Genomic DNA, 23139 nt, shown 5'->3' with positions numbered 1-23139 from the left:
TTCAGGGGGCATGAGTGCACTTTGCTGAAATTTCTGACCTTGAAAACGTTTGCTTTTTTCAGGCTCGAAGACTTAAAATACTAATCACAGTTGTTGTTGATGCATACTAGGCAGTACCTACGACAAGGATATAAACTTTTCCATCAATAAACAGAGCGACATGAAATACAATGATATATAGTGATACACACCGCCATCAACAATACTAGATGAAAAAATACAACGACTATACAGTACTAGACGGTGACAACCACAACTTAAAAGTGTACAACCACATACTTACAAGCAAAAACTTATTTTCTGCATAATTATGCTTCTAATATCAACTACGATATACATTGAGATACATAATTATACAATAAATATTTTGATACCTGCTTTCACTTGATCTATGCACCTTAAACTGAAATTTTTCCTTTACTGCCAAGTGCCTCATGACTTTGATTATCGTTGCCTTGTCTTTATAAATTTGACCTTCTTCTACATCTATGTGTTGAGGGTCAGTTATTATTGTATTTTCATCAGACTCTGTATCATTCCAGTCCTCTTCATCCCCAAACTCGATCATCTTAATTGTATCTGTATCTCTCCTCTACAACTGAGCTTTGTGCACATTCTGAAGAAATCACAGCAGAATTGGAATTGTAGCAGATCATGTCCATATCCTTTTCACTCGATGTTATACAAAGGGGATACATTGTAAATTCTAAGCTTTTTTTCCAGCTCAAGATATACACATACACCCATACTATTGTGTATCACTATTGGCGGAGAACCGTTTTGGACAGTGTATTTGATTTCAATATCACTCAATGAAGTATCTATCATAAGTTATTTCGAAATCACGTCTACAAAATCTTCAAAACTTATATTTGGAGTAACTATTACAACATCTGCATTATAATCTACAAAGCTGTTGTCAACATTCCACCGGCCACCATACTGAATAAAAATTGATAAATTTGCCATTGAAGTAGCTGAAATTAGGTCAAAACTCACTAATTCCTTGATTGATTTTGATTGCAGTTCGTAGTTCCTTCTACACAGAAATTGCAAAAGCTGTATCTACCCAGAAATTGCGAAGGTATATAGTGAAATTGATCGATTTTGAGTGAAATTTGGAGCTCCCTTTGAGAATTTTTGGAGAGAGAATGCCGTGATTTACAGAGGTAGAGAATGTCGTGATCTGTTAAATTGATACGCTTGAAAAAACAGGGAAGGAAGGAAGATCTTTAGCGTGATTCTCGGATAGAAGAATCCTTCCTTACGCGTATCTCTAGTTTTGGGCTACTTTTGGTAAGTGTCTAATTTTGGGCTAGAGGTTGGTAAGTTTGTATTTAAATTGGCTATTTCTGTACTTCTCCCTATTTTAAAGGGTACAAAAGGTGAACAATATTTTGCAAAGGGCATTCGCGCTTTTACATAAATATTAATGAAATACACAAATTACTATGTTGTCCAATGTGAATTACATATTTTAAAGGATAAAAAAGGTGAACGATATTTTGCTAAGGGCATTCGCGCTTTTAATATAGTATAGATAGATAGATTAGTAGGATTTGCACCAAGTAGCCGATTTTAAGGGGTGCCGTCTTGAATACAGAACTTTAAGTTTAGCAAGTATTTTCCCCCGCTTGCCGTATGGGCACACTTTTAAGGTTTGACTTTGAAGTTTTACCCACAAGGCCAGCGGAGGACCATCCCAAAAAGTATCATATTTCTACAATATTTTGGATTTTAAGGGGGTGATTTAAAATTTATTTTAAGTATTTATATTTTAGCCGCATTGGCAAACTTCAGTCATATTATTTTGTTCTTTTGTTTTCGCAATTGAAGATTTTCTTCTGCATAACCTTTATGAGTTAATGATTTCAATCATAAATCCGAGAGATTGTAGCATGTTTCATTTGCCACATATGTTGATTTCATATATTTGTGTTTTTTGCATTCCAATAATGATTTTTACATTCTGTTTACTCATAAAATAGGCTATCATTAGCGGTCGGCATCAACCATGGCTAAAGTAATTTTATTGAATTTAACACCAATCAAAATGCATATAAAAGTCATCTTTATTGAAATTCAACCCTGATCTGAAACAAATTCAACCTCACCAGACAAACATTTAAAAGGTCTTGCACCAATCCTTGTGCTTTTACACAACATTACAATGTCCTAATGGACAAAATATAATGCCAGTGTCTATTAACTTCACATATATGAGCGCATACGAGGCCTTACTAGAGACTGAGCACCATCGACGAAGATGGAAGTTCCAGTCATGTATCGTGAATCATCACCGATTAAATAGATGACAGTGGATGCCAGATCCTTTTTAACGTCAAGCCATCGATTTAGAGGCGCTGCTTCCTTGGTCAACTTCTTCGCTCTCTCCTTTCCCACTGACATAGGATACTCATCCTCGAGGTGCAAGCCACGCGATATGCCATTCACCCTAATTTGGTGCTTCCCCATCTCTAGTGCAGATAGCTGAGCAGGCATACAGATATTATCATCAAAATAAGCATAATTAGACAAAACGTGGAACTAATATATAATGGAAGCAGCATCGCTCCGGAAGTTAAAGCTAGTTTAGTGGTAGAATCTAATATGACTGTTTCCGGTAAGATTCTGAGACTAATGTTAAAACAATTCAGGAGAAAAGAAACCACGAGAACTGCTATATCGAAGAACAATTCAAAAGATACCATGGAAACTGAAGTCTTCTCTAACATTCACAGACCTCTCTATCCAGGGACTACAGAGATAAATTGATGATCCTCCCAAATTTTCGATCGCCTCGGAGCCTTCGATAGTCAATATCCTACAACTGGAACCAAAACCACCTTCTCTCCCCTCCCAAATATTGCTAATACTTCCAACTTTGAGACAAGCAGTAATGACAGATATATAAAATAAAATAGATAAAAATTGAAAATCTGTAAATTATCCGTAATTGAAGTATATCCCACATGGCAATCAAACTTCCCGATCACCCCCCAAAAAAGGGAGGGTCGTAATTCATTTTGAGGAGATGTCATGGTGTGAGTTTTCCTAGTGCTCGAGCAAAAGATAGTAAACCCAGAGATACTAATATACCATATTAGACAACATAATTTGTCTGAAATTTGAAATTTCTTCCACAATTGGGAAATCCCAAACAACCTCAAAGGCATGATGCAATAATAGATGATACAACACATGTCTAACAGAATAAATTAGTAATTAGACGGAAAAGAGGGGTGATCAAGAGAAGGAACTATAAAGTGAAAATGTTAATGAAGAGGGGTAATATCTTGTCCCATCTAATTTTATGGAACATGGTCTTACACAGTCTGATCATGCATCCAAAACACATAGGAGAACAAAAAAAGTCACTTACCCTAACCAGCTGCTGTATTCCAGCCGCACATGAACCATAAGCAGCAGCTCCTTGATATATTCCTCTCTCAGCACCAATGATCGAGGTCAGAAATACAATGGATCCTCCGGATTTATTATCTCGCATTCTTTTACCAATACATTTCAACAGGTACCATCCAGCCATAAAATTTATCTTGACAATCTTTTTGAACTCGTCTTCAACTAGCTGCAGTGGATCTTGCATTTTCCCTATTTCATTGCATGACAAGTATTAATAAACTTACTGTCAAACATGACGCACCTCTAAACAAAGGCCAAACGCATCCATAAACTAACATGTCATGAAAAGAGTAGCAAGCACCAAAACCTATTAATAACATAATACTAAGACGAAACAAGGAGTTCTACTTCTGGAGGCTACATCTTGGTCCTGCTTATGGGGTCAAATGTATGAGACGGAATCAGTTAACAAGCTTTTGGGCCCACTCCGTCTATTATATCTAAGTTCTCTCTCACCAACTAACTTTTATCCAACACAGAAGTAGGTTTTGTGAAGCAGTCCCTGCATGCTTTTCCTTGCTTAAGACAGGACTACAACTTGTATTTTCTAGCCACACATAACAAGTTCCCTTTACACACATCACTCAAACTGCCCTCAATTGACAATGTTTAGTCTACATTTGGTATATTAACATTGGGATATGGGAGAGATAAAAAGTGAGAAGGGGGTGGTCACTCAAACAGAAAGGCAAAAGGAGTGGATTAAAACAACAAGAAGACAATGGATCACTCAAATACTTATTTTCTCTTCTCATGAAACTCGAATGGGACAAATTTCTGAGTCTAGGAAGGTAAATAAGATTTACTATTGTTATGGCTAGGTACTCTTTGCAAGAAAAGAACTTCGTAGTTCTGCAGGTCTAAAATTAGATATAACATACAAACCCAAATCTAGAAACTACAGTATTCCGTAATTTTCAAGATAATAGAGCACATAGTGCTTAATTCATATTAACACATTACGGGGACAAAAAAAATATCTTTCTTGTTCGATATAGTTGCACTTCGAAATATTTTTCTGATTTCCAATAAATATGCAACAAATTCAGCAAGTAATATGGTAATGACAAACAACTCACAACCACAAAAAAATACGAGGTTAGCTAGTTTACATCACAATCTATTCGTACATGTTCAACTATACAAGAGATTTACAACACCAGTAGTAAGTAATTCCCATGTGCACCATGATATTGATAGCAGCTATGGAGTTAGAGTACTGAAAACCAGTCGATCCTTAATAGTTTCGCTACTTCCACAGTTCAGAACCAAGTCACATCTTCACTTTCTAACACTTAATAATCTCAAAACATGAATGAACAAACATCAAATATTATTTAAGCCCACAGACAGAAGAAACTTGACATTCAACTATTCACACACGTGGAGAAAAACTATTCACAATATAAAGATACCTATTATCAATATAATCGCTGATCTAATCAAATCCTAATCTGCTATGATTTGCCAAACCCTTTATTGTGTTATCAGGTTGACAAAATTAGTTAGCCATTCGCGCATGATTATTTTCAGTTCATATGCTGGATAGAACAGAGAAGTAGCAATATCATCGTCATTTTACATCCTTCTGTATCTAAAGAATAAAGATAATTAAGATATTTGTTTGAAATAAATGTCATGTTGTACCTTCATAAGAATAGCAGTGTACCAAAGCATCCAAATGTCCAAATATCTTCCACGCCTTCTCCACAGCTTCCTCATAAGCACTTTCTCTATCCTCCGTCATGTCCAATCCCACAACTTCCACTGCAACGCTACCCTCTAGAGAATGCTTTATCTTCTCTGCTACACTCTTCAATTGGCTCTCATTTCCCAACAAAACCAACCTAAGCGGTAGAATCAACAAAAGGATTAAGTAGAGCTTATGTTTGTGCAAGCAGTTGTGCCTATGAAATGTGAGTATCAGAGTGCCTATACTATATTCCATGACAAACTGAACCGCTCTCTCTTCTCTGTGCGTGCGCGTGTGTGAAAGAAAGGATGAGTTCTATGCATTTTAAAAAAGGGAAAGTACATACTGGCAACCCCTCTGAGCTAAATGGTAAGCAATGTTATTGCAAATGTCATCACCATTGGAAGTAAGCAACACCTTCTTTCCACGATTTTCCATTTCCACGCCAAACTAAAGAAGATTGCAGTCGTCTCCAAAAAAGTAGCTCAGGCAAAGAACGACATAAAGTTCCAAGATAACCTGAAAAGAAAAATGCATACACCCAGGAAAACACTGTCGAAGATTACTGAATGTTATATTTTATAAACATGATTAAGATTAAACATTGATAAGAAGTCTTTAATTCATAGTACGGGAATAGCTACTACTGATATGAGAAAGCAAAATCTTTATTTATGATCTATTAGACCCATGATTAACGTGGGGAAAATTATATAATTCACCATAAGTCAAGCAGACATTGGAATTAACAACTAAAATCATCTAGTCAATCCTGAGCTCGAGGAGTTATAAAATTATTGGTGGAAGGGTAATGTGTACGCATACCCCTACCTTGCCAAGTACAGAGACACTCGGCTTAAGAAACAGTAAACTGGAAGCAACCAACTATAACAACAACATGAAAAAAGCTACGTGTAATAACACACAAAAACGTTGACCCATATCATAAAACACCCATCAATTTCCATTAGAATGAAAAACGAAAAACCGATCAATTGCAAACAAATAAACAAACAAAAAAGAGAAAAAAAACGTAGAACACCCATAAATTCTTTACCAGCTGCTCGATCCGGGAAAAATCAGAAACACTGCTGGCCCTGAATTGAAAATTTTTACAAGTAGGAAGTGAGTTGGGATGGTCAAGAAGCTTGAGTGTATATATATATATGTATATATATGTAGACCCAGATATTGACTGGTAGGTAAGGCTAATTACCTTACCAAAATTAGACCACAAAAAATAAATACCTTGACGGCTCGGAGACAAAACCACGTGTTTCGCGCTGTAATGACAGTAGTCGGCTAATTGATTCAGATAATGTCATAATCAGTATATCTCCGTTCACTAAAATTTAAACATAAAATAAGAAATTGCCTAGTATTTTGGGCCTTTCATGGAATTTCAACATGTGATTTCACTTAATTTTTAGGGGGTTTCTAAAATCTGTGATGCGAAAAATATATTTATATAACCTAAAATAATAATAATAAGTAACATATTATAACATAGTATTAGTTATAGTGATAATATGAAAAAATCATTACAGTATCGGTGTATATAACATGAATCCTATTTCAGTGAATTTTTTTTTAAGAAAAGTAATTTTATTAATCAATTGTGATTACACTTCTGTTTGAAGGGGCGTAACTGGTAAAATTGTTGTCATGTAACCGGGATGTCACGGGTTCGAACCATGTAAACAGTCTTTTATAGAAATGCAGGGTAAAGCTGCATACAATAGACCCTTGTGATTCGGCCTTTCCCCGGACCCGCGCATGGTGGGAGCTTAGTGCACTAGGCTACCCTACACTTCTGTTTGATTCCTTGATCCTTCTATAACGTAGGTTGATGCAGACTTAATTGAGATGTGTTTGATCTCTATGAAAGTCGAACAACACTTTATATTAATCACGAGGAACGATTTCTTTTAATCTCTCATTTTATGGATCTTTTTGAATTATTTGATTGTCAAGAAGCGTCAAACCGTATTTCGAATTGATTTTGAGGAAAAACGTTTTAACGTTCCTGGAAAAAAAAAATCAAGACCAAAAATATAACGACAAACATTATATTTGATTTCAAGTGATGGGGTTACAATCTCTAAAAACAAATCCAAAGAAACGTAGTCCTCTGATTCTTCTCCTCACGAATGATGGTTCAAGAGCTTGAGAGCTTGATCTTGAACTTGACAGATTTCAGATTTGTGGTGCGTCATGAACAATTTGAAGATCGTCACGAACCAGGATTTGGTGTTGGTTATCATGAGCGGAAGATTTGAAGTCGATCGCCTATGATTTGAGTTCGCCTTTGGGGTTTGACCACAGACGAAGATTGCAGGTGTGAAGGCAGACCTTGATGTTGTTTTTCAGTGTTTCTTTAGCATTTCCTTCTGCTTACTTGATTGTTCCTTCTTTTCTTACCCTGTGACCCCCTTTATATAGGCGTGGGTAGAGTAGCCTCCAAGAAAACTCTAGTGCAGTCATTGGGCTGGAGGTTTATGAGCCGATCCATTTGATGGAAGAATGGACTAGCCCAATTTTATTGGACTTTTATTTAAATCAATTTAATTAGATTTAAATAATTGACTCAATCATACTAGCCCATAATATTTGTTTGGTCTAGTATATGTCCAATCATGATAAAATCCAAATGTCGTATGGATTTAAATTTAATAAAAATTTAATTGTCTACAAACATTTTTTGATCACTTCGACTTTGAAAAAATATTATTTTATTTCTTGATCTCTTAGTAAATATTGAAATTTATGAACTCTTTTAGATTTTAAATTCATTTAAGTACCTACCGAGTTCCTGGTCTGTGCCATGCGAAAATATGCAAGGTTGTTGTGCTCGGCTCCAATTGGTTTAACATTAGAAATTAATAAAATTAATCAGTTCCGTTTAATTAATGTAATACTCGTAATTGCTGACATACGGAGAAAAAAATCTCGTTGGCCTAATAATATGATCAAATTAGGTACATTTAATTAAATGGTCTAATGGACCACTAGTAGCACTCCATGAAATTAGCTTCAACTCACACCATACATTTCCTACTTTGCTTTCAAAGTTCAAACACCTTTAATAATTAAGTAATCGCTACAAATATAATCTGATTACAAAATTTGAAATTTGATTACAAATAGACCTAACGATGTAGATACTTAGCAAAATTTTGGTTAACTTCGATAAGCCAAACTCTTCAAATAAGTGATGTCATAACTATGAACCAATTTCAAGCTTTAAAGTGAATGCAAGTTTATTAATTAATTAATTATCTAGATCAAAAGTTTGGATTCTATGTGATTAAAACCTAGCTAGGATATTAATTTCCCTTATTGCCTTTGTGACTAAATAACACTTATCCTATTAAGTCTCATTTGGTATTTTGTTAATTGTATGAGTCGAAATCTGATCAAGAGGAATTCTGCACTGAAAGGGGCAACAGAAGGATCAAGAAAGCAAAAGGAGTATTTAAGAGGCTCTACGTCGGCGAATACCTCGGCCACGGCTGAGGTCATGCACTCGGAAGGCCTGTACAACGAAGTAAATGATACGACACTTCAGAGGGTTAACCTAAAGTACGGTCGAAAGACTAAGGTACCCTGGTTAAGAACCGTTGGGTAAATGAAAATATCTCGCACAAATACTAGATGGGAGAATTAAAATGGGGGGGGGGGGGGGGGGCTCCAAGAGCTGAGAAATCATCATTCATAACAAGGAGAAACCTAAAAGCGTACTTCGTAAATGGGGGAGAGCCCAGAACCATGCGTTCATTTGTAATCATTATCATTACATAAACGAAGAGAAGTTTGGTTTACGGATCGGTGAACTTCTTTCTTTTATTCCTTTACTTTATATTATAAATTGATGTTGTTGAGTATGTTACTCAATTGTATACCAAAGGTGTCAAACGTGCTCATAATCGATCCTTGAGTCTAACCATTCGGTTCCTTTTGCTCATTATTTTCTGATCTAGAGTTAATTATTTTTGGCTAGAATTTATCCCTCTTCTTTTTATTTATATTAGTTTACCAAAAGATTTGAAAAATATTTTGCTCAAACAATTTGGCGCCGTCTGTGGGGATTTTCTAGCCAAAGCCTTAGTTCCCTCTAGATCCAAACATGGCCTTAGCTCTATCTCCCATTCGGAGAAGTTTCACCCTTTCATTATGAATGTCGACTTGCAAAACCGGTCGGTAAACCCCTGAAACCGCCAAACCAACCAAGGGTAAATCCTTACGCGAGACTGGAGTTATGCCTGGTTTACACACGAAAACTGCTATGCGCCACAGCAGCAACCCTGATGCATTGTGAACATGAGCCATCATAGTGGGACTATGACTACGCATACCAAACACGTCCATAATCCCATTTCCAGGTTAGTATCCAACACCTCCTACGTCCTGAGCATATCGCCTTCCCTCCTACTATATGAGACGATGCTTGTTCTGTAATTTACTGACTAAAATACTCCTCCTCCGTATGTTTGTGGTATGACTTACATTTCTGCCATCTTTGCATGCCGGGACTGAGACGAACTGGGACTTGAACTCAAGACCCTAATGTGGGGAGTGGATCGTCCACCCACGAGATGCCAAAGCTCAACCAGTGACAAGGCTGAGCGCAAAGCCGAAGCCGACATCATGCCGGAAACTAGTACCAGAATACAGAACAAGGCGAGCCGCCTTGCGGCGCGATCCCTAGTTCATTGCCAAGCGAGGGAACTTCCCAGGTCCAAAGAGCGCAGCCGTCAAGGGAAACGTGGCCAATCCCCCTCATTCATCAGCTAAACAACCGACCAAGGTAACAGATGATCCATGTACTTCTAACCCACTATTCCTTCTTTAGAAAAAGAGAGGAGAGAGAGAGAGAGAGAGAGAGAGAGAGAGAAAGAGAGAGAGAGAGAAGTGAAACCGAGAACGTCCCCCCAAATACGCGAACGAAGGCTAGCCGACATACGGGCTCTAAGTTCCTCCCTACGGCAAACGGAAAATTGGGAAAATCCCCCACACCGTACCATACTACGAATAACAAACAAACGGCTCAGAACAAGCCGACATCATTAAGAAACAATCTCCATAGCCTGGGATTGGGCGGTAAGCCCATGGAACGTACAACCTTTCCAACACAGGCAGAACATGAACAAGAAAGCTTGCCCGTATGCTCGCCATGACGATGCTACGCCAATTCAACCGACAAAATACTACGAGTCACGTGCGAACATTCAAATTAATCGAGACCTAGGGTGCCTAGAAGCCCAAGCGATAAGTTCATCGCCCGTCTCGTCAACGGTCTCTCCAGGCCGAGCTATGAAGGGACTAGATAAACTGGGACTCACCCCGACACATACATAAACTATGCAGCAACGCATGATATTCTCCAATGAAAGCAAGATTAGATAAACTGGGACTCACCCCGACGCATGCATAAACGATGCATTAACGAGTAATATTCTCCAATAAAAGCAAGGCAGCATGCAACATTCTTACCACTCCATCGAGCCCGCACATCGCCAAGCGGAAGTAAAGTTCGATCTCGCTCGAACTCATAACGGGTTACAATTTGACCTTGCTCGAATTTATACCATTACGGCCCCGGTCATCGCCAAATGAAAGTAAAACTCTACCTCGTTCGAATCAACAAGCCAAATTTCGACCTCGCTCGAACTCATAACGGGTTACAATTCGACCTCGCTCGAATTTATACCCTTACGGCCCCCGGCCATCGCCAAGAGAAAGTAAAATTCGACCTCGTTCGAATTAACAAGCCAAAGTTCGACCTCGCTCGAACTCATAACGGGTTACAATTTGATGGCGCTCGAATGTGTACCCTTACGGCCCCGGCCATCGCCAAGCGAAAGTAAAATTTGACCTCGTTCGAATCAACAAGCCAAAGTTTGACCTCGCTCAAACTCATAACGGGTTACAATTCGACCTCGCTCGAATTTATACCCTTGCAGCCCCCGACCATCGCCAAGCGAAATAAAATTCGACCTCGTTCGAATCAAGAAACCACAGTTCGCCTCGCTCGAACTCATAACGGGTTACAACTCGACCTCGTTCGAATTTATACCCTTACGGCCTCCGGCCATCGCCAAAGAGTAAAATTCGACTTTCATTCAAGTTAATAAAGTTCTACCTCGCTCGAACTAACCAATTAAGGTTCGACCCCGTTCAAACTAACGAGATGAGATCCGACCTCGCTCGAATCAGCAAGCTAAAATTCGACCTCATTCGAATTCCCAACACTCATCACGGGAAAATCTTAAGATCTTTTTCAAAAAAAATGATGAAGAAAGTCAGAGATATGAAGCCAAAGGCAAACCAACTATCTTATTCAGAAGATATACACACACATCATCATCTTACAAAAGGCCAAAAGCGAGCCCCCGTAAAAAAAATAAGCAACAACAAAAGAACAAAAAAAAAGCTAAAGTACAAAAAGCTACAAAAAGTTCACTCGGCCTCATCTCCACTACCGTTCCCGCCAGTGTTGTCATCATCAGAAGAAAGACCATCTTCAATCTCAACACCCCCACCGGCCTCCGGTGTCATAGGTCATAACCGCAGGCAAGACAAGCTTCGCGTGCCTTAACCCGAGCATCTTCAAAAATGGCATCAGGAATGCTCCCCGTAACCCACAAATTCTTATATATATCTCGTTAGGCCTCAACATGGACCCATATCTCGTACAAATGGCGGGGGACAGCAACAGACGCAGATTCTTGAGGGGAGGCCTGAGCCAACAGTTGCGCCCTCTCGGCCTTGAGAGCCACAACTTGGTCTCCCAAATTTTAGGCATCTCTCTCGAGCTCACCAATCCGCTCCTCGAGCCTTGCCTCCCTCAGTGTGGCCGTCGCCCTCTCGGCTTCCCGCTCAGACCTGAGGACGCGGATAGTGTCTTCCAGCGCCGCTGCCCTCGCCAAAGCCGCCACTCGGGTTCCCTCGGACCTCCAACTCGCCACCTTCCTTTCTATCTCACTCACCTTCTCCGTCCACTCTGCACTTAGATTGGTAACTCTACTGGCATTCTGCTCAAGCTCGGCTCGCAAAGACAACACCTTCGCCTGAAGATCCTCGCATTCCGCTGCAACCCTTTTGCCCACCTCAAGCTCCTCGTCTTTGGCCCTAACCGGCAACTAGAGCTCGCTACATCTGCGGATAGACCGCACTAGATCCTCGTCCTTCATCTCCAACTCCTCCTTGAGGGACTAGTATTATTGCCCGCCCTAAGCTGCGCGTGCATCTCACGTCACCTGTTGCGATACCGATGATATTTCGCAGCCATTTTTAGAAAGATATCAGCCCGTGTCTCAGTCTGACGAGCACTCTCGATCTCCAAGATTTAAGTCTGAGGAGGGAAAAAGGAAGAATCAGCGAAAGCAAATGGCAGAAAACAAAGAAAATAGCAAAAGCAAACTCACCCTCAAGGCCATCGCAGCCACACCGCGTGACAAACCGGAATCACTGATCTCCCGAAGAGATCTACTTTCAGCGGAGGAGCACAAAAGGTCAAATTGGGGCAACAAGTCCACTGTGTCCTCCAACAGGTTAAAGTTCGATGGAATTTTGAGCACACGGGAGGATCCTTCCGTCCTCACATTGACCCTGGTAAAACCTTCCTCGAACATCCTCATGTCCTCAGGATCGATATCAGAATCAGATTCATAATCATCTGCCATTATTCCCTTCAATCGCTCATTAGCCGAAGAGGGGGTGCGGGCCTGCCGAGATGTCGATGGACCGCTCGGAACAATCGCGACGGCCTCCGAACTCTGTCCCCCTGCCACGGCAGCTCTTTCACTCCCGAAACGGGCACCGCCTCCACACCGAGGCTGGCATCACCGCCAAAATAGGGTCACCCCTCCAGGGCATTTTAATCAAAGATGCCCCCTCCGACATTACTCTCTGCCTCTTTGACGGGACCTCTTCGCCACCATCATGAGAAGGTTTGTCCGCCGAACGAACTGTAGGGACCGGAGTGTCCGACCAAAGAGCAGCCTACGAATGAACAGGTTCGGGCGCGAACACGGTCTGCGGAATAGCCAGACTTTGGATGCCCTCATCCACAACTACCATCGGTACGGGCCTGGAAGAAGAAGCCGGCTGACGGAAAGCAAGGACAAGAGCCCTCGCCCTTCTCGCTCCTCTCCGACTTGCGAATGAGAGAAATTTGACTAAATGAAGATATAAGGTAAAGAAAAACACGGAGCAAAGAACAAAGCAACTAAGGCCGAAACAAGCCGACTCACCAGCGGAAGGTTTGCGTCCAAACCTCTCGTGGAAAGGTGCCCATTCGCGAATCCCCATCATGTGGGGCAGAATCAAGCTCACCCGCTCGCGAATATTAGCAACTTGCGGAGGAGGTACTCTCTCGGCTGCGAAAATAAAAACACCCGACGAGATCACTAAAGGGAGACGACCAACAATCATTTAATATATATATAATAAAAGGAAAGTAAAGGAAGATCTACGGGCGAAATTCCACGCCTCGGGAAACCCCGCGGGGTTCGATACCACGTGCTTTGTTCAGACATAGAAGAAGTTCTCCCAAAAGCGGCGAATGGCCTTGTCATCCATCTTCATCACCAATCCCTTGGTTCCTCGGTGACGAAGGTGAATCATCATGCCCCTATAAAAATGGGGGGTGAAGAGGTGAAACATGTGTTGTAGAGAAATTTCCCGATCGTCCAGCTCCGCGTACTTGATAAGCATAAGGAAGAATTTGTATACGTACGGAGAGAGCTGAGCCGGACACACCTCGTAGAAGCGGCAGAAGTCCACCGCCAAGGAAGGAAGGGGAAACGTGTATCCGATGCCAGATGGATATGCGTAAAATGCGTAGTAGCTCGGGCGATGTATATGTACTGTCACGACCCGTCGGGACCAGTTTAATGTGATTAGGGATTCTCCATTTGGTTTTGAATGCCGTGAGCACCACAGCATCCATCGTAGAAATAACAGGTTCAAACTCACCCTTGGCAGGGCTCTTGAAGTCTGTCCTTGCCTTCCCTGGGCGAGGAACCACCTCATCCACGGTTGGAAACTTCTCATCTTCCGCCGTAACTACATCCTCTTCACGTGGAGGCATATCAATTTTCGGCGCAAGGGAAACATCAACTCTCTCCGGGTCAGAGGATGCACTAGCTATCTCTTATTTGGTTGCGAAAATCGAGAACGATAAGGGAAAAAGGTAGCGGACACAAGAATCTTTAACAGAAAGGGAAATGTGAGAAACCGAGGGAGAAGAAGAAAAGTTATGAAAGTCTCTCTTGAGCCATTGGGAAACACAACATTCAAATGTAAGAGCTTTCCCCGTTTATAGGGATATAAATACCCCGAGCAGGAAAACCAAGCGCTGCCATTTTGAAAACGGAAAGGGTACGAGAAACGATGCAATGGTTTGATGCAGCTTTCGAAATGTCACACCATCATCTCGCCATAAGGTATTCCCCTATCAACCAAAATGCTCAGATTTCTCAAACTTTCGAATTGGCAAGGTCCGCCTATCGAGCTCACCCAAGGGCAACCCCGACAGACGGAGGACTAACTGTATGGGTGGAAATCTGATCAAGAGGAATTCCGCACGAAAAGGGGCAACGGAAGGATAAAGAAAGCAAATGGAGTATTTAAGAGGCTCTACGGTGGCGAATACCTCGGCCACGGTCGAGGTTGTGCACTCGGAAGGCCTATACGGCGAAGTAAATGATACGGCACTTCAGAGGGTTAACCTAAAGTACGGCCGAAAGATTGAGGTACCCTGGTTAAGAACCGTTGGGTAAATGAAAATACCTGGTATAAATACTAGATGGGAGAATCGAAAAGGTGGGGGGGGGGGGGCTCCAAGATCGGAGAAATCATCATTCATAACAAGGAGAAACCTAAAAGCCTACTTCGTAATCGGGGGAGAGCCCATAACCATGCGTTCATTTGTAATCATTATCGTTACTTAAACGAATAGAAGTTTGGTTTACGAATCGGTGAACTCCTTTCTTTTATTCCTTTACTTTATATTATGAATTGATGTCGTTGAGTAAGTTACTCCATTGGATACCAAAGGTGTCAAACGTGCTCATACTCGATCCTTGAGTCCAACCATTCGATTCCTTTTGCTCATCATTTTCTGATCTAGAGTTAATTATTTTTGGCTAGAATTTATCCTTTTTCTTATTATTTATATTAGTTTACCAAAAGATTTGAAAAATATTTTGGTACATTAATCATGGTTCCTTGGTTAATCACTAGAGTTTCCTAATTACTATCGTTCTATCTCAATTGGAGTTTTTTTTAAAAAAAAAAACAAAAACAAATTAAGGCTAATATCATGTAAATCACTTTTGTATTGCACGAGTAACTCGAGGCCGAAGCATTTCTTGTTGGATATTTCATGTGGGGACACATTCTTACTGCCACCAAAACATGGTCCCACCTTTATATGCATGCTAGCCACGTAGATAATAATCCAAACTTAACCAACGAGAAAGATGATGCACAACTTTCCATTTCACACTCTCATCCCTAATTCCAAACACTTTATTTTAGATTTATCAACAACTACTATATAAAGATTGATGGCAACTCAAAATTCAAACTAAAACAAGAAAACAAAAACCTAGATATATTACATGAAAACTTTTCACTACATAATAAAACATAAACAAATACTACTATACTACTTTTCACTCTAGCTAGTATTTTTCAAGTTCTAATTAATTAGCTCAACCCTAACAAATCTCACCATCTTCATTCCATCCTCCCCTCGACCCCCCCACCACCCACCCACCCCCACCTCGCCGGGCAGTCCTTTTCTCAACCACCACCTTTTACCTCATTTAACATCATGCTTTCTCCTTCTCCAATCTCTCTGCTTTGTGCTCTTTTACTTTGTTTACCACTTGCTATTATTTTCACTATCACCACCCCTCTTAATAATTCCTCCTCAGTCCCTACAAATCATAGTATCCAACAAAAACATAGCAAAGAACATCCTAGTACAGAATCATCTTCAGTAATACTTTTGCATGAAGAAGTTGACGATAACTTACTATTTCAAGAAGCTGCCAAAGTCAATTCAATACCACAACCAGTTACAGCACCAAAGAAACTAGCATTCATGTTTCTCACAACTACACCACTTCCATTTGCGCCCCTATGGGAGCTTTTCTTTAATAATACACCTAAAAACCTTTACAACGTATATATACACGCCGACCCACGTTTCAACTATACGCCGCCGTTTCAAGGCGTGTTTGCTGGCCAAGTCATCCCTTCAAAACCAACTCGCCGCCACTCTCCAACTCTGACTGCGGCTGGGCGTCGGTTACTCGCCCGAGCACTCCTCCATGACAAGTTGAATTACATGTTTGCCCTTCTTTCCCCATCTTGTATTCCGCTTCACTCTTTTAGTTTCACTTACAGAGTTTTGATAAACTCTAAAAAGAGCTTTATTGAGATACTGGGGAACGAGAGCTGGGCATACGACAGATGGGCGGCGCGTGGGGAACACGCGATGCTACCGGAAGTGAAGTTTGAAGATTTTCGGATTGGGTCCCAATTCTTTGTTATAAAACGTAAGCACGCGCGGATAATTGTGCGTGACAGGAAGTTATGGTCAAAATTCAAGCTACCTTGCTTAGAAGCTTCCACGTGTTATCCTGAAGAGCATTATTTCTCTACGCTGCTGAACATGGTAGACCCGCAAGGTTGTGTTCCAACCACTTTAACACACGTTAACTGGAAGGGTAGTCATGGGGGACATCCTCGTACTTACACTGCTAGTGAGGTGGGACCAGAGTTGATCTTGACCCTTCGATCGACCCGGCCTCGATATGGTGATGAAGTAACCAACGGTTCGGATTTATCTGTTGCTAAACGATATGACCCTTTCTTATTTGCGAGGAAATTTTCTCCAGATTCTCTCCAGCCGTTAATGAATATATCGAGCGACTTTATCTTTAAAGATTGACTATATTTAGTTGTGGTTATCTCCTCTTTATTTCTTCTACTTTAGATTCCTCAGCAAGTCAGCTATAATCCTTGATCCGACAAAGCTCCGGAAAGAAACAATTTAAGAATAAAAATAAAAAATTTCAACGTAGCAAAAGTCCAAAAATAAAAATCCGATCTCATTTTTTTTTAAAATTAACTTGTGCATATTTCAACTATTACATATGATTTCTTGGGGCTATTTGTTAATTCTCACCGGTACAGATACGTTTAGTCAGACGAAAATAAATTACTTAATATTTGTCATTGTTGGAATTTAAATTGAAGTTTTCAAAGTTTGCATCCACTTTATTGACCAACAAGTCACCTTGATCGCTCGTTAAATATTTCTCAAAAACAAGTTGAGTGATAATGGGGTTGTAACGACCTGACCGGTTGTTTTGCTTTTTAGAACCTTATTCCCCTAAATAAGACTTCTCCTACTTGCTTTAATTGATTTATGACTTGCGGGGATGGTTGGTTCGGAATTTGGAAGAGTTTGGGTTAAAATCGGAATACTTGGTTCCTTAAGGTTGGCTTAAAAGGCCAAGTTTGCCTTCAGTCAACGTTTTGAGTAAACGACCTCGAAATCCGGATTTGAAGGTTCCAGCAAGTTTGTATGATGATTTCGGACTTGGGCGTATGTCCGGATCGGGTTATGGATGACCCGGGAGCGTTTTGGCGCCTAATAGTGAAAGTTGATTCCTTAAGGATTTTGAAGTTCTTAAATATTTGGTCTGGAGCGGGTTTTTGTGTTATCGAGGCCCGAACGGAATTCCGAGACCGGGAATAGATCCGTATTGTCATTTAAGAGTTGCACGTAAAATTTGGTGTCAATCCTAGTAGTATAAGTGTGTTTCGTCACACTGGAAGTAGATTGAAGAACTTGAAGTTCATAAGTTTGATTAAATTGGTTTTAGGGGGTGATTCTTAGATTTAGCGTTGTTTCTGGTGTTTCGAGGGTTCCAACGAGTCCGTTTTATCATTTCAAACTTGTAGGTATGTTCGGGCGGCGCCCAGAAAGCCCCGAGCGTCAATCGGACGAGACTCGAGCTTAGTTGGAAATGTGGGAAAGGGCTGAAGCTTCAGGCTTCTGTAATAACCGCACCTGCGGTTGGCCAGCCGCAGGTGCGAGCCCGCAGAAGCGGCTAGGCCATCGCAGATGCGGCCACGGGTGGCCGGCCCAAGAGCCGCAGAAGCGGTCCAAAATCCGCAGAAGGGATTGCTTCTCGCAGGAGCGGCCCAACCGGCCAGGATAATTTCCACAGAAGCGGACTCATATCCGCAGATGCGGTGGGCGCAGGTGCGGCCCAGGACCGCAGATGCGGAAATCACTGAAGGCAGTGACCTTCATTTGTTGCAGGTATTAGCCATTTTTGGTTCATTTCCACTCAAAAGTTGGACAATTTTGGAGCTCTTGAGAGAAGATTTTCACCAAGCTCCTGGAGGTAAGTGATACCTACATTACGTGAGTTAAATACTTGGATTTTGGGTAGATTAACATGTAAAGATTAGTGAAAAATCATGGAATTAGAGTAAAACCTAGGGCTTTGATAAAAACGTGATTTGACCACGATATTCGTTATGGAATGAAGTAAAAATTCTATATTCTTGATCCTTAGGTTATGGGTAACAACTTCCTTCGAAAATTTCCGGAATCCGCGCATGTGGGCCCGGGGTTGAATTTTAGGAACCTTGCCCTTGGGGTTGGATAATCGCTTTAATAGCTAGAATATGGATTTGTTAACCTATAATGATGGACTTTTACTCTATTTGAATAGTTTCGGATTGTGCGACTCCGGTTTGAGAGTTTGGATGCATTCTTGAGTTGGAAGTAGGCTCGAAAATTTTCGGAATCCGCGCACGTTTTAACTATACTCTGTCGTTTCAAGGTGTGTTTGCTCGCCGAGTCATTCCTTCAAAACCCACTCGCCACCACTCTCCAACTCTGACTACGGTGGAGCGTCGGTTACTCGCTCAAGCACTCATCCATGACAAGTTGAATTACATGTTTGCCCTTCTCTCCCCATCTTGTATTCCGCTCCATTCTTTCAATTTTACCTATAGAGTTTTGATACAATCTAGAAAGAGCTTTATTGAGATACTGGGGAATGAGAGCTGGGCATACGACAGATGGGTGGCGCGTGGGGAACACGCGATGTTACCGGAGGTGAAGTTTGAAGATTTTCGTATTGGGTCTCAATTTTTCGTTATAAAACGCAAACACGCGAGGATAATTGTGCGTGACAGGAAGTTATGGTCAAAATTCAAGCGACCTTGCTTAGAAGCTTCCACGTGTTATCTTGAGGAGCATTATTTCTCTACGCTGCTGAACTTGGTAGACCCGCAAGGCTGTGTTCCAACCACTTTAACACACATTAACTGGAAGGCTTGTCATGGAGGGCATCCTCGTACTTACACTGCTAGCGAGGTAGGACCAGAATTGATCTCGACTCTTCGATCGACCCGGCCTCGATACGGTGATGAAGTAACCAACGGTTCGGATTTATCTGTTGCTAAACGATATGACCCTTTCTTATTTGCGAGGAAATTTTCTCCAGATTCTCTTCGGCCGTTAATGAATATATCGAGCGACTTTAATTGTGTTTACCGTGAAAATGGTAATTATAATTAAATTTGATTATGGGACTCTAAAAATACGTGATCTATTTTTATGCCAGTTGTTAAGCAGTTGATGCTATATATGTGAGACTTAGAAGCGAGATAATAGTTAAGGATGAAATGATAATCAAACTGATAGGTTGACAATCGGGGGCCTCGAGCTCGTCGATCCGGGGGACCTCGAGGTCGATTCCGGGGCTCGACTGTGAGCTATCGAAGGTAATCTAAGTATGACTAATGGTTATGATAAAATCAAAGAAGGCTCTTTATGGCCAATGATAAGCAATAAATGATGAACATTAATGAAGATAATAAATGGAAACAAATATATCAAGAGAATATGTAAGAGAGCAGAGAGAATGCTATTTTATATTTCTTGTGAAGCAGCTGAAGCAACCGGACCCCACAGTATGGCAAGGACCCCCTTTATATAGAAAAGGAGGATCTCATCATAGTATAAACACATTTATTACAAAGATATAGAGATGGGACAACTAGTTGACGTCATGATGCGGGCTCAGACTAGCCTGACAGACTTTGTCGGCTCCAGCTGCACTCCTTGGGAACTCCCCCTTTTCCCGAGATAGCCGTTGGTCTACATGGTTCCGAGGTCGAGCATCGACAGCCCTCGAAGGTGAAACTCGACCCCAGTCTCGATCCTTGGGAAGTATGTTCGCGGGGCATCATAATGACGGGGAAATTGGACCCCCCGATTTTACCGTGCACAACTTTATCTTTAATGATTGACTATATTTAGTTGTGGTTATCTCCTCTTTATTTCGGGGAAATTGGACACCCCGATATTATGGCAGTTAGCTGTCTCTTAGCCTCTTTCAACGTGTACGCGGGGTTTCTATAAATACTCTCCTTCTTGTTCTTTACAACTCACTACATTTACATCCCCTAGAAAAGGTTCGTTCTGCCTTTACTTCTATTCTTTCTTAGGAACGCAACTCCCCTTTTCTTCCGGAATTTTCTAGGAATGGCGAAAACTTCCGCCTCTGCTTCTCAGGAGAATGCGACCTCATCCTCTTTGCTTTTATCTCAAGGTTAAGCGGGCATACCTCCTTGTGCTGAGGAATATGTCCCAGGATTCTTTGCGATGGCTTCTGATTTCAAGGTCGAGAGGCCTTCTTCGAAGCCGGGGCGTCGTGATTGATTCCTTTCAGGGAACGACCCTACCTCCTAAGGGAGTGCAAGATGCCCCGCGCGTAGAACCTTCTGATGTAGGGAGACCTATCGAAGGCGTAGATACGATCGAGAGGCTTCCAACCGTTCCCGAGGAAACCCCTGAGATCGATGCTTCGCTCGTTTTTGGTGAGATGAGCAGGCCTTGCGAGCAGGTAATTTGTGCGAATCCTGTCTGTCGCTCTAGCCTCGGTCGTTCTGACCTTTGCCTGTCTAACTTGCCTTTTTTCGTGGCTTCAGGCCAATGCGCTTTATAGTCAGACTTTCACCTGGTATCAGGATGAGGTGACCCTTCATGAGCGCGAGAAGGCTCACCTTACTGAACAGGTTACTTAGTCCTCGTTTGTCATTACCTGGATGTTTTGCCAGATCCAGTGTTTTAACATCTTGGATCTGATTCGTGCAGTTTGAGAAGGAAGTTGCCCTACTGAGGGAGGAGCTCCAGGCCAGAGACTCTGAAGTCTCCGAACTCAAACGGCATGTGAGGGAGATAACTTCCGAGAGGGATGCCCTTCAGGAGAAGGTGACCTTAGTTGGGCGTCAGCTTAGTGACGCGAGGGAGGATAGTGACAGGTACAGAGGTCTCCATTATGAGCTGGTAGCTGCATTATCCGGGATCAAAACTGAAGCCGAGGCGCTTATATCTTTGCATAGAGAGGATGCTATTGAGACAAGCGCTCAAAGTGGGAGGGCGCCTGAGGGGGCCAATCCGAAATTGACTCGAGCTGTGGAGCGTGCTCGATTGGGATCTCGGAGGCAGGCTTTTAGGGACGTTCATGCGGGAGATATCATTCTGCCTATCGAGCTAGGGAGGGTGGAGACCCTAGAGAGGAAAGATGCTGACTTGCTTGCTTTCGGAGGTGTGCCAGGCAGTGGCTCAGGAGGTGATAAAAATGAAGGCGGAGCCCCCGGAGGGGGAGAGGCCGTCGAGAAGGGGCCGTTGAAGGACCCGTAGTTGTTCGGGTGCAACCCTTGGTGAAGCCATCGCAGATGAAGACTTGATGATAGATTAGGATTCTGTTTGCTTCTCTCTTTGTAAGGGTTTTTTCAATATTTGTAAACATCCCCTTGTGGGCCATAAGAAGGCCTTTTGTTTCCTACCCATTCTTTTCCCTTTTGTTTTTCGGAAATACTATGTGATGTATTTTGATTTTCGACCCGAGGTCCCAGGTCTCGGGTTAGACCCTCGGTCCTGGTTTTTTCATGCATCCGGCCGGCACGACTTTTGATCTTAGCGTTGGTGGCAGTGACTCGTACGTATTGGGTCAGTACGCCCTTTTAGTGTAAGCTGTCACTTGAGCTCTGATTCTTTTCGCTCTTAGGCATTTTTAGTTAACTGTTCCGGGTTCAGTCTCCGAGTCGGATTTCGGCTCGAGCTCATTTGACCCTCAAGTTTTTGGATTTGTGTGGGCTGGCGACAATGGCTCTTACGCCTTGGGCCGATGCGGCCTTTTATGCGGACTGGCGACATTGGCTTTTACGCCTTTCCCTTAGGCATATGTAGTTAACTATTTTGGGTTCAGTCTCCGAGTCGGATTTCGACTCGGGCTCATTAACCCTCAAGTTTTTGGATTTGTGTGGGCTGGCGACAATGGCTCTTATGCCTTGGGCCGATGCGGCCTTTCATGTGTGTGGCCCTGAGGCTCATTAGGCTGGCCACAATGGCTCTTACGCCTTGGGTCGAAGCGACCTTTTATAGGCTTTGGTTTTCCCTCTTTAAGGACTTTTTTGAAATAATTTTTGCCTGGCTCTTCGATGGTTCAATAAAAACCTCGATTATGAGTCATTATGTGGCGATGATCGAGCACCTCGAGAGGTTTGGCTCGGAGGCTAAGTATCTCGAAGCCTGTGATTTGGAGCTGACATGGTCGAAGCTCTTTTGCCTATGTCGAGGGTAGCCTGTTTAACCGATTCTTTTCGAAGTAGATTCGAAGTAATTGAAGGCCTGTGATTTTGTAGCGATGGTCAGGCGTCCCCGAGTCGTGTTAGTTTGGCTGGTACAACCTTATGACCGTAGTTATTTGTGCTTGGCCGGAGCCATTTTTGATTCCGAGTGAAGTAGTTTAGGCGTCTATATCGAGGGTATGCCTTTTAGGGGTCTTACAAGTTCGATGTATAACCTTAACTTTGAGACCGGGTTTATGCCTTTAGTAAGGTCTTACAAAATTTTCATGCCTTTGAGGTCTTACAGTTTTTAGATACTTGGTACAAGTATGGTTCACGTC

General features: G+C 41.9%; 2 protein-coding genes across 2 annotated transcripts; one reads left to right on the top strand and one right to left on the bottom strand.

The window, feature by feature from the left end:
* Window positions 1–2051: 2051 nt before the first annotated feature.
* LOC109244473 (2-dehydro-3-deoxy-D-gluconate 5-dehydrogenase) lies at window positions 2052–6279 on the bottom strand. Its single transcript, XM_019411568.1, has 5 exons — window positions 6174–6279; window positions 5463–5635; window positions 5071–5270; window positions 3383–3612; window positions 2052–2490 (listed from the first exon to the last, which is right to left on the bottom strand). Exons 2-5 carry the CDS (start codon window positions 5552–5554, stop codon window positions 2212–2214), a joined length of 801 nt encoding a protein of 266 aa, XP_019267113.1. The 5' UTR covers window positions 5555–5635; window positions 6174–6279; the 3' UTR covers window positions 2052–2211.
* A 9614-nt stretch (window positions 6280–15893) lies between these two features.
* LOC109244470 lies at window positions 15894–17173 on the top strand. Its single transcript, XM_019411566.1, has one exon. The coding sequence runs from the start codon at window positions 15960–15962 to the stop codon at window positions 17082–17084; it is 1125 nt and encodes a 374-aa protein (XP_019267111.1). The 5' UTR covers window positions 15894–15959; the 3' UTR covers window positions 17085–17173.
* The last annotated feature ends 5966 nt before the right edge of the window (window positions 17174–23139 follow it).

The sequence above is a fragment of the Nicotiana attenuata genome, unplaced genomic scaffold (assembly GCF_001879085.1).
Source record: "Nicotiana attenuata strain UT unplaced genomic scaffold, NIATTr2, whole genome shotgun sequence".
Lineage (NCBI taxonomy): Eukaryota > Viridiplantae > Streptophyta > Magnoliopsida > Solanales > Solanaceae > Nicotiana > Nicotiana attenuata.
This window is presented reverse-complemented; position numbering and strand designations above follow the sequence as displayed.